This window comes from Anomaloglossus baeobatrachus, chromosome 7 (assembly GCF_048569485.1).
Source record: "Anomaloglossus baeobatrachus isolate aAnoBae1 chromosome 7, aAnoBae1.hap1, whole genome shotgun sequence".
Classification (NCBI taxonomy): Eukaryota; Metazoa; Chordata; class Amphibia; order Anura; family Aromobatidae; genus Anomaloglossus; species Anomaloglossus baeobatrachus.
This window is the reverse complement of record NC_134359.1, coordinates 292,321,137-292,332,869: the sequence shown is the minus strand read 5'-3', so window position 1 is coordinate 292,332,869 and position 11,733 is coordinate 292,321,137. Positions and strand designations below refer to the sequence as shown.

The 11,733-nt window shown below is 51.2% G+C and overlaps 1 protein-coding gene across 6 annotated transcripts in view; it reads right to left on the bottom strand.

The window, feature by feature from the left end:
- Positions 1-1,288: 1,288 nt before the first annotated feature.
- The window catches only part of SEPTIN12 (septin 12), a 121,166-nt gene continuing 110,721 nt past the window's right edge, over positions 1,289-11,733 (bottom strand). For all 6 annotated transcript variants that reach the window (XM_075318434.1, XM_075318435.1, XM_075318438.1 and 3 more), the window contains 2 exons: positions 8,849-8,900; positions 1,289-4,092 (listed from right to left, as the gene is read on the bottom strand). In XM_075318434.1, the coding sequence (XP_075174549.1) occupies positions 3,969-4,092; positions 8,849-8,900 (176 nt within the window). In that variant the 3' untranslated portion in view covers positions 1,289-3,968. The remainder of the gene's footprint in view (positions 4,093-8,848; positions 8,901-11,733) is intronic.

Sequence of the window (11,733 nt, the reverse complement as noted above, 5' to 3'; positions counted from 1 at the left end):
TTATAGTAGTTATATTCTTGTACATAGGAGCAGTATTATAGCAGTTATATTCTTGTACATAGGGGGCAGTATTATAGTAGATATAGTCTTGTACATAGGGGCAGTATTATAGCAGTTATATTCTTGTACATAGGGGCAGTATTATAGTAGTTGTATTCTTGTACATAGGGGCGGTATTATAGCAGTTATATTCTTGTACATAGGGGGCGGTATTATAGCAGTTATATTCTTGTACATAGGGGGCGGTATTATAGCAGTTATATTCTTGTACATAGGGGGCAATATTATAGTAGTTATATTCTTGTACATAGGGGCAGTATTATAGTAGTTATATTCTTGTACATAGGGGCAGTATTATAGTAGATATATTCTTGTACATAGGGGCAGTATTATAGCAGTTATATTCTTGTACATAGGGGGCGGTATTATAGTAGTTATATTCTTGTACATAGGGGGCAGTATTATAGTAGTTATATTCTTGTACATAGGGGGCAGTATTATAGTAGTTATATTCTTGTACATAGGGGGCAGTATTATAGTAGTTATATTCTTGTACATATGGGGCAGTATTATAGTAGTTATATTCTTGTACATAGGGGGCAGTATTATAGTAGTTATATTCTTGTGCATAGGGGGCAGTATTATAGTAGATATATTCTTGTACATAGGGGGCGGTATTATAGCAGTTATATTCTTGTACATAGGGGGCGGTATTATAGCAGTTATATTCTTGTACATAGGGGGCGGTATTATAGCAGTTATATTCTTGTACATAGGGGGCGGTATTATAGCAGTTATATTCTTGTACATAGGGGGCAATATTATAGTAGTTATATTCTTGTACATAGGGGCAGTATTATAGTAGTTATATTCTTGTACATAGGGACAGTATTATAGTAGATATATTCTTGTACATAGGGGCAGTATTATAGCAGTTATATTCTTGTACATAGGGGGCGGTATTATAGTAGTTATATTCTTGTACATAGGGGGCAGTATTATAGTAGTTATATTCTTGTACATAGGGGGCAGTATTATAGTAGTTATATTCTTGTACATAGGGGGCAGTATTATAGTAGTTATATTCTTGTACATATGGGGCAGTATTATAGTAGTTATATTCTTGTACATAGGGGGCAGTATTATAGTAGTTATATTCTTGTGCATAGGGGGCAGTATTATAGTAGATATATTCTTGTACATAGGGGCAGTATTATAGCAGTTATATTCTTGTACATAGGGGGCGGTATTGCTTCCACTCATTGGTATATCATGTACAGATATCATCTCTGGTCTGACATTTTTTATTTATGAAGACTCTCAGACGCAGGGAACAGTATAGAAAATAATAGCAGATACAATATGGACCCGGTGTCGCTTTACATAGAAAACAGACGAGATGAAGGCTTTTCATACTGTAAATAGACTGATACAAAGCTCTGAAGAACCCTCTGTGAGATAATGTTATATATAATTGTGTTTTCTCTTTCTTTAAAGTCTGGTATTTCCATAGCAGAATCTCTCCTTGGTGTAGCCATCGTTCTCCCCGGAGGGCGGCGACCCACAGACCGGTCTCCGTGGCCTCGTGGCCCCATGTTGGCTTCTTTGCTTACAGTCTTGGTCCATTATATAGAAACATATACAAATCTTAGGAAAATAGAAATGTTGCCGGTCACACGCCGGACGTCTCCTCCTAATGTGGTTTTGGTCGATTCGGCAGTCGTATATTGCTATAAGCTATTATGGGCTGTTGGCGTGGGTCACCCAAACAGAGGGCACAGACCGGTATAGGAAGTCGTGTACATTCAGCCCACGGGACAAGGTAGATGTGATAGCACTAGGAACATGGCGGGATCAGGCAGGTCTTGTCTTTGGGGGGCAATCATGCCTGAGTGGCGATGAGTTGCTGTGCCAGCCACACAAGCTGGTGGTGATTGGATGCCGGGCTTACAAGCTGGTGGTGATTGGATGCCGGGCTTACAAGCTGGTGGTGATTGGATGCCGGGCTTACAAGCTGGTGATGATGGCACGCCAAACATACAAGCTGGTGATGATGAGATTCAGAGCATACAAGCTGGAGATGATGGGACGCCAGACATACAAGCTGGTGGTGATTGGATGCCGGGCATACAAGCTGGTAGTGATTGGATGCCGGACCTACAAGCTGGTGGTGATGGGATGCTGGGCATAAAAGCTGGCGGTGATGGGATGCCGAGCATACAAGCTGGTGGTGATGGGATGCCGAGCATACAAGCTGGTGGTGATGGGATGCCGAGCTTACAAGCTGGTGGTGATGGGATGCCGAGCATACAAGCTGGTCGTGATGGGGTGCAGAGCATACAAGCTGGTCGTGATGGGATGCTGGGCTACAAGCTGGTAGTGATGGGGTGCTGGGCATACAAGCTAGTAGTGATGGGATGCCGGACATAACAGCTGGTGGTGATGGGATGCCGGGTATACAACCTATTGGTGATTTGGTGATCATTATAAGATGTTGTGCACACAATCTGGTGGTGATGGGATGTCGGCATACAATCTGGTGGTGATTGGATGCTGGGCACACAAGCTGGTGGTGATTGATACCGGGCATACAAGCTGGTGATTATGGGACGCCAGACATACAAGCTGGTGGTAATGGGATGCTGGGCATACAAGATGGTGGTGATGGGATGCTGGGTATTCTAGCTGGTGGTGATGGGTTGCTGGCATACAAGCTGGTGGTGATGGATACTGGGCATACAAGCTGGTGGTGATGGGATGTCGGCATACAAGCTGGTGGTGATGGGATGTCGGCATACAAGCTGGTGGTGATGGGATGTCGGCATACAAGCTGGTGGTGATGGGATGTCGGCATACAATCTGGTGGTGATGGGATGCTGGGCATACAATCTGGTGGTGATGGGATGCCAGACATACAAGCTGGTGGTGATGGGATGTCGGCATACAATCTGGTGGTGATGGGATGTTGGCATACAAGCTGGTGGTGATGGGATGTTGGCATACAAGCTGGTGGTGATGGGATGTTGGCATACAAGCTGGTGGTGATGGGATGTCGGCATACAATCTGGTGGTGATGGGATGCTGGGCATACAATCTGGTGGTGATGGGATGCCAGACATACAAGCTGGTGGTGATGGGATGCCAGACATACAAGCTGGTGGTGATGGGATGTCGGCATACAATCTGGTGGTGATGGGATGTCGGCATACAAGCTGGTGGTGATGGGATTTCGGCATACAAGCTGGTGGTGATGGGATGTTGGCATACAAGCTGGTGGTGATGGGATGTCGGCATACAATCTGGTGGTGATGGGATGTCAGACCATCGAGTAGCCGATAGTTGGCAACTCAGCCAGAGAACCTGGAAGTGATGTAGGGTGTGGAGCAAATTGACCAAAGGACGGTTATCTACAGGAGAGTACCTTTGAGATACAGAGGCAGCGAGCGTGGGTATCGTTCATAGACTGGCACTAACGTGACATGAAGACATTCATCTTGGCATCGGTTCCATACAACACATTTTAGATGAGAACTTGGGCGACCATCGATGTTCCTCTAATGTTTTTTTTGTAGACCAACATTATGACATCCACTTGGGTTAAAAAAAGTGTGGGGGATTTGTCAGCCATGGAGGCTCTGGATTGGCCGTCAATCAGTTTTGGTCATTGCCTTTCAGCTGGTTTTGACTGACAGGTGGTCTACAAGTGGATTCATGAGTGATTGACGTTGGCCATCACCGAGTCATGGTATGTAGAGAACTGGCTGCCCCTGGCAGTGCCTGGCATCTCTGGCACGGACGGTCAGTGAGTCACGGTATATTTATATATATTTATATATTGGCAGTGTTTACAGATACATCGGAGCTCGTCGTGGTGAGTCCGCCATTGTCCTGGGTGATGGTGCAGTAAGTCCGTCAGTGAGCGGATACGTCCATTACACGGGCACTCTAGAGGAGGCAACGCCCGCGCCTCATAGGCTGGACGGGTCCTTCAGCTGTGATGGAGTACCGTTCATCTTCTCATTCAGCCGGCCAACCCGGTAGGACTCATAGTGGATGTTGTGGGTGATGTCCTTCAGGTCCTGTAGGTTGGATCTGTAGGAGGGGATAAAAAAAAAAAATGATTAACAATCTTTTAATAGGAGATTACCAGCTAAGCAGAATTTATCTCCATACTTAACAACTGCATCCTGCATAGATGCCCCCCCCCAGACGCACCCTCCCCAGAGACACCCCACTACTTCTCCAAACGCACCTTCCTCCCCAGACGCACTCTCTCCAATTGCACCCTCCCCACCAGAGCCACCCCTTCCAAGATGCACCCTTCTTAAGTACACTCTCATCAGACACACCCTCTCCAGATGCACCCTTCTTAGATGCTTGCTGCCCAGACACATCTTCCCTAGGAGCACCCTCTCCAGACACACCGTTCTCTCAAGGCCCACCCTGTCCAGATGCACTCTAGTCAGACGCACATTACCCAGCATCCTCCTCAAGTGCAGAATCCTCAGTTGCACCTTCCCCAGACACAGCCTCCACAGATGCACCCTACCCTGACACACCGTCCCCAGACACAGCCTCCACCCTCCTGTTACACCTCGTGGCTTTCCGGTTGCAAGGAATAAGGTAGTCTCCCATTTCTTGTCTTGCCACGAGCCCTTCTGTTCAGCAGCGCCGAAGGTCTAGGAGACTGCGCGGTCTGCCGGAGATGCCTGCTCACAGACACAGCAGAAGGGTGACACTTAGTGGTTCTCCCTTTGCAAGGAATGAAGCGGTCTCCCATCCCCAGACACAGCCTCCACAGATGCACCCTCCCCTGACACAGCCTCCACCCTCCTGTTACACCTCGTGGCTTTCCGGTTGCAAGGAATAAGGTAGTCTCCCATTTCTTGTCTTGCCACGAGCCCTTCTGTTCAGCAGCGCCGAAGGTCTAGGAGACTGCGCGGTCTGCAGGAGATGCCTGCTCACAGACACAGCAGAAGGGTGACACTTAGTGGTTCTCCCTTTGCAAGGAATGAAGCGGTCTCCCATCCCTTGTCTGCCACGAGCTCTCCTGCTCAGCATCACAGAGGGTCGGAGAGGTTGCGCAGTGTGCAAAGGATGGAGCAAGACTTCCCTTATCTCTGCACATTGTGAAACCGAGGATCCCGCCTTTATGACCCAGAGGCAGGAAGATGAGCATGTGCCCCACGTGACGTCTTCTGATTCGCTCACTGATATCACACGGCCCGATGACGAGGCTGGTGATGTGCTGTATCCTGACTGGCCGGGCCAAGACGTCACGAATCCTGATTGCGTCACGTCCGTCTCGTGCCCGCCCTAGGGTGGAGCTACGCCTCCTTAAAAGCTCCCCCTGCCTTCATGGCGGCGTGCGACTGTCCTTCTATGTCTGGATGCGTGCTGCCACGCCACTGTACAGACGTCATTGTCTTTTGTGGGCTTTGCCCTTGCTGCTCAGGCAGCACCGGGTTTGCAGGTCTTGCTCCTGCGTTGCTGCTCCGGCAGTATTCTGTTTAGCAGGCCGTGTTCCTGTCCCAGGTGAGCTCCTCGAGTCTCTGTTGGACTCACCTATTTCTGAAGCACACGTGCGTGGGCACCTCTGTGCTACCCTCGTGCCATATTCCTGTGACTCCCGCTGGCACACGTGCGTAGGCACCTCTGTGCGTCCCCGTGCAACAGGTACACCGAACGAGGAGCCCCGAGCCATACAACCCTCACGGGTTAGGGCGGACCGGTGTACATAGATCGTCTGTGACGTTCCAGACAATCACTAGTAGCAACCCGCTCACTCTTTCCTGACCATAGCAGCGGTCCCTTACACCGCACAGTGGACCTTGACCGGCGGAAGCTGTCAATTTCCCATCTTGGCACGCTTCCCCGGGTCCCCCTCGTAACCCCCTCCCCTGACGCACCTTCCTCAGACGCACCTTCCTCAGACGCACCTTCCTCAGACGCACCTTCCTCAGACGCACCTTCTCCAGACACAGCCTCCACAGATGCACCCTCCCCTGACTAAACCCTCCCTAGACGCATGCTGCCCAGACACACACTCCTCAGACACACGCTTCCAGGCACATCTTCCCTAGGAGAACGTCCCCCCAGACGCACCCTCACTAGATGTACACTCTCCACGCACCTTCTACAGATGCAACTTTCTCTCAAGGCGCAACCTGTCCAGGTCCACTTTCTCCAGATACACCCTTTCCAGACATACTCTATCCAGACACACCCTCCTCAGGCGCACCCTTCCCCAGACACACCCTCGACAAATCACAAATGCACCCTGCTCAGATGCACTCTTCTCAAATGCGCTCTCCTCGGACACACCTTCCCCAGACACAGCCTCCCTCAACGCACCCTCTTCACATGCACCTTCCCCAGATGCAGCCTCTCCAGATGCGCCCTCCTCAGACGCATGCTCCCCAGTCACATCTTCCCCAGAAGCACCCTCCCTAGATGCATCCTGTCCAGATGAACTCTCTCCAGAAGTACTCTACTCCACCGCACCTTCCCTAAGCGCATCCTCCACAAATGCACCCTCCCCCAGGCCCATTCTCCTCAGAGTCAACCTCTCTAGACGCACCCTCCCCAGAGGCAGACTCCTCAGGTGCACCCTTCCCAGTTGCACCCTCCTCAGAGACACCTTCCCCAGACACACCCTCCCCAAATGCACCCTACTCAGACGCACCCTTCTCAAGTGCATTCTCCCCAGACACACCCTCCCCAGACACACCCTCCCCAGACACACCCTCCCCAGACACACCCTCCCCAGACACACCATCCCCAGACACACCCTCCCCAGATGCACCTGTGACACCCTGGCCTATCAGGTGGTCACAGGGTATTGTGCAATCTGCCCTTCTGCACAGTATCCACCCTCTTTGGTTACGGATCCTGGTCCTTTGGTGTTGCTAACAGCTTAGCCAATCAAAACCCTAGGAACACTTTGCACCGTACCCACCAGACACACCATTGGGGGCCTGAAGGGAATAGGGCCACCCACATGGGGGGTTGGGAGGGGAAAGTGACAAGGTGAAAGAGGAGTAAGGGAGTTGTGTGGTGACTCTCAAGAGGAGAGGTCACCGGCCTGGAGCAGGGCTCCTGAAGTTACTAGGTGGCAGACGTTGGTCTGGGCCTGGTAGGAGCTGGAACCCCGGTCGCAGGGGATCGTGTCAAGGGGCACGGATCTGCCGAGGAGGGCGGCCGGCAGCCTTGAGCTATCACCGGGCAGGGGCCAGGGTACAACGGGGTACGTGGACCCTAGGTGGGGAAGTAGCTTCACGCGTCCCGGTAATTTACCCGACGGGGTTGAAGTCTTCAAGATTCATCTCAAACCCGCTCCAAAATCAGGGTACTAGCGCATCGATGGGATAGGACTTTCCCAATCTACAGTCCAAAGAAATCCTACATGTGAACCCTGAGAGCAGGCTCACTCCGTTACCCATACAGGTGAGCGGGACCCGAATAGTTCCAAACTTGAGGGTCCAATAGTGAGAAGGTGCCACGGAAAAGGCCACAGGCCAACAGCAATACCAAGGACACGGATGCAGGCGTGCTCCCTCCATGCTGCAGCGGTGCTCAGAATACTGGTTTACAAGCTGTCAGTGTTATTATTCTTGGACTGAGTGAGTACGCTGAAAAACCCTTTTCCTCTACCCAACGGCACCCAAACCCCAACCATCCAACGGGCCCCGGGGCACAAACCCCCTACCCACGGAGGGGTTAAAACATTAATCTGCTACACCATCGCCACCGGGTCCCCCCTCCCCAACAGTAGCGGTGGTCTCCCACATTACCACGCACCGTGGGTGGCGTTGCGAACTTCCAATTCCCCCTGTACATAGTTCACCCCCTTTAAATCGAGTGGCCGCACGACCCTCGGGTCCGGAGACCCCTCGAGCCACCGCGGATCTGGACCGGAGCAGCCCGGCTGCTGGCACGGGGGCGGCACACACCTATTCCAGACCCACCCTTGCCACGCCCGCTCCATATTTCTCGGTTGAGTTCAGGAGTTTCCCCCCTTTTTTGTCATAGATTTGGAGCGTCTTCCTCTACTTCTCTCACACAACACTATAAGGATGCCGGGGCTTGTGCGCATGGGGAGGAAGAAGGGGAGGAAGAAGGGGAGGAAGAAGAAGGGGAGGAAGAAGAAGGGGAGGAAGAAGAAGGGGAGGAAGAAGAAGGGGAGGAAGAAGAAGGGGAGGAAGAAGAAGGGGAGGAAGAAGAAGGGGAGGAAGAAGAAGGGGAGGAAGAAGAAGGGGAGGAAGAAGGGGAGAAAGGGGAGGAAGAAGGGGAGAAAGGGGAGGAAGAAGAAGGGGAGGAAGAAGGGGAGAAAGGGGAGGAAGAAGGGGAGGAAGAAGGGGAGGAAGGGGAGGAGGAAGGGGTGGAAGAAGGGGAGAAAGGGGTGGAAGAAGGGGAGAAAGGGGTGGAAGAAGGGGAGAAAGGGGAGGAAGAAGGGGAGAAAGGGGAGGAAGAAGGGGAGAAAGGGGAGGAAGAAGGGGAGAAAGGGGAGGAAGAAGGGGAGGAAGAAGGGGAGAATGGGGAGGAAGAAGGGGAGAAATGGGGAGGAAGAAGGGGAGAAATGGGGAGGAAGAAGGGGAGAAATGGGGAGGAAGAAGGGGAGAAAGGGGAGGAAGAAGGGGAGAAAGGGGAGGAAGAAGGGGAGAAATGGGGAGGAAGAAGGGGAGAAATGGGGAGAAATGGGGAGGAAGAAGGGGAGGAATGGGGAGGAAGAAGGGGAGAAAGGGGAGGAAGGGGAGAAAGGGGAGGAAGGGGAAAAAGGGGGTCTGTTTCACTCCAATTCCAAAACTGGTAAAACATAAATAAATAATAACTAATGATGTGCACTCACCTGATGAGCAAATCCCTCAGATCAGCAAATTCGCAGTGCGACGAGTTCTCCACTGCAGGAAAGAAGCAGAAAGTGTTACTCTCTGGGGGGGTGGATGATATTTGGGGGCACACATCATAGAACACTGACCGCTCGGGGGCACCTATTCACTGCAGGGAAACGATCTATAGAAGGCTGACTTCCAATCAATCCCTACCTTTACATGACAAATGACCTCCCCTCCCCCATTATAATCGCCCCCTATTGTGGGCGTCCCCGCTGCTCTATGGGGCTTTTCTAAATCCTCCTGTCTGATCCCTCCTAGGAACAATGGTGGTCCGCTGGGGTCATAGCGGTATATGAATGCTGCCCCCCTCCCCTCATTACAGGAGATAATCTGGTAATTAGTGTAAATATATATGTATATATATATATATATATATATATATATATATGATTCACATGTTTTAATCATATATCTATATATATATACAGTACAGACCAAAGGTTTGGACACACCTTCTCATCTCTAGAACAGCTGTTAAGAGGAGACTTTGTGCAGCAGCCTTCATAGTAAAATAGCTGCTAGGAAACCACTGCTAAGGACAGGAAACAAGCAGAAGAGACTTGTTTGGGGTAAAGAACACAAGGAATGGACATTAGACCAGTGGAAATCTGTGCTTTGGTCTGATGAGTCCAACTTTGAGATCTTTGGATCCAACCACCGTGTCTTTGTAGAAAAGGTGAATGGATGGACTCTACATGGCTGGTTCCCACCGTGAAGCATGGTGGAGGAGGTGTGATGGTGTGGGGGGGATTTGCTGGTGACACTGTTGGGGATTTATTCAGAATTGAAGGCATACAGAACCAGCATGGCTACCACAGCATCTTGCAGCGGCGTGCTATTCCATCCGGTTTGCGTTTAGTTGGACCATCATTTATTTTTCAACAGGACAATGACCTCATACACACCTCCAGGCTGTGTAAGGGCTATTTGACTAAGAAGGAGAGTGATGGGGTGCTACGCCAGATCACCTGGCCTCCATAGTCACCAGACCTGAACCCAATCGAGATGGTTTGGGGTGAGCTGGACCACAGAGTGAAGGCAAAAGGGCCAACAAGCACTAAGCATCTCTGGGAACTCCTTCAAGACTGTTGGAAAACCATTTCCGGTGACTACCTCTTGAAGCTCATGAAGAGAATGCCAAGAGTGTGCAAAGCAGTAATCAAAGCAAAAGGTGGCTACTGTGAAGAACCTAGAATATAAGACATATTTTCAGTTGTTTCACACTTTTTTAAGTATTTCATTCCACATGTGATAATTCATAGTTTTGATGCCTTCAATATGAATCTACAATTTTCAGAGTCATGAAAATAAAGAAAACTCTTTGAATGAGAAGGTGTGTCCAAACTTTTGGTCTGTAATATATATATATATAACACATATATAAATGCCCTTTTAAAGTGGCTTGAAAAATTCACGTTTGGATGCACCCAACGGATCACTCAAGTGATGTTGAAGGGTTCTGGTTGAAATATCCCTTTAAAAGAGTGGTGGGAAAAGTTTCACAAGACCCCGGTCTCGCCAGTAGTCTGTGGCCACCAGACCAAAGCCTTGTGAGCCTCCTCGTACCTGCCCGCCATACCCGGTGCCTCTACTGATTAGTAGACCCCCGTGACATCCTGGGGTTGCAGCGCGACATACACATGGTATCGTGCCGGGTGTACTGTTCTGAAGAGGCGCTGTGGATCCCGGCAGCTAGGAGGAGGCTGGCGAGGCTCTGGGCGAGGCCACTGGACCAGAGTCCCGTGAATTGGAAGAATTTCCTGGATTATCGGATGCCAGATTAAAAGAACATCCAAATACCTGTTAATGGTTATTGTTTTTGGCTTTGGGGGCTTGTTGGGGGACGTCTCTCTCCGGCACTGCATGTCCATGTCAGGCAGCAGCTGGAAAGCCTCCGTCATCGCTTGCTCTCCTCCTGACCTGCCTGCGGAGATCTCCCCGTGATGGAGACCAGATGCTGCAGACTCTGCTTCCCTCCCTCCCACCCTGCAGGCGGCCACCAGGTCCCGGCTAATGGACGGGCTATGGGGAGGATCCGCAGCCATTAATCCATAGGTGTTAGGAGAAAGAAGCAGCTCCCGTACTGAATGTGCGCTGTCATACTGGCGATACTGGTGCCTGGAGAACATGGGTCCGCACACCCTGCTCTAGTCATATTATTTAATGCTGGATTAGCTGTGGAATGACTGGGGAAGAGGAAGATGGACGGGGAAGAGGAAGATGGACGGGGAGGAGGAAGATGGACGGGGAAGAGGAAGATGGACGGGGAGGAGGAAGATGGACGGGGAAGAGGAAGATGGACGGGGAGGAGGAAGATGGACGGGGAAGAGGAAGATGGACGGGGAAGAGGAAGATGGACGGGGAGCAGGAAGATGGACGGGGAGGAGGAAGATGGACGGGGAGCAGGAAGATGGACGGGGAGCAGGAAGATGGACGGGGAGCAGGAAGATGGACGGGGAGCAGGAAGATGGACGGGGAGCAGGAAGATGGACGGGGAGCAGGAAGATGGACGGGGAGCAGGAAGATGGACGGGGAGCAGGAAGATGGACGGGGAAGAGGAAGATGGACGGGGAAGAGGAAGATGGACGGGGAAGAGGAAAATGGACGGGGAGCAGAAAGATGGACGGGAAGCAGAAAGATGGACGGGGAGCAGGAAGATGGACGGGGAAGAGGAAGATGGACGGGGAGGAGGAAGATGGACGGGGAGCAGGAAGATGGACGGGGAGCAGGAAGATGGACGGGGAGCAGGAAGATGGACGGGGAGCAGGAAGATGGACGGGGAGCAGGAAGATGGACGGGGAGCAGGAAGATGGACGGGGAGGAGGAAGATGGACGGGAA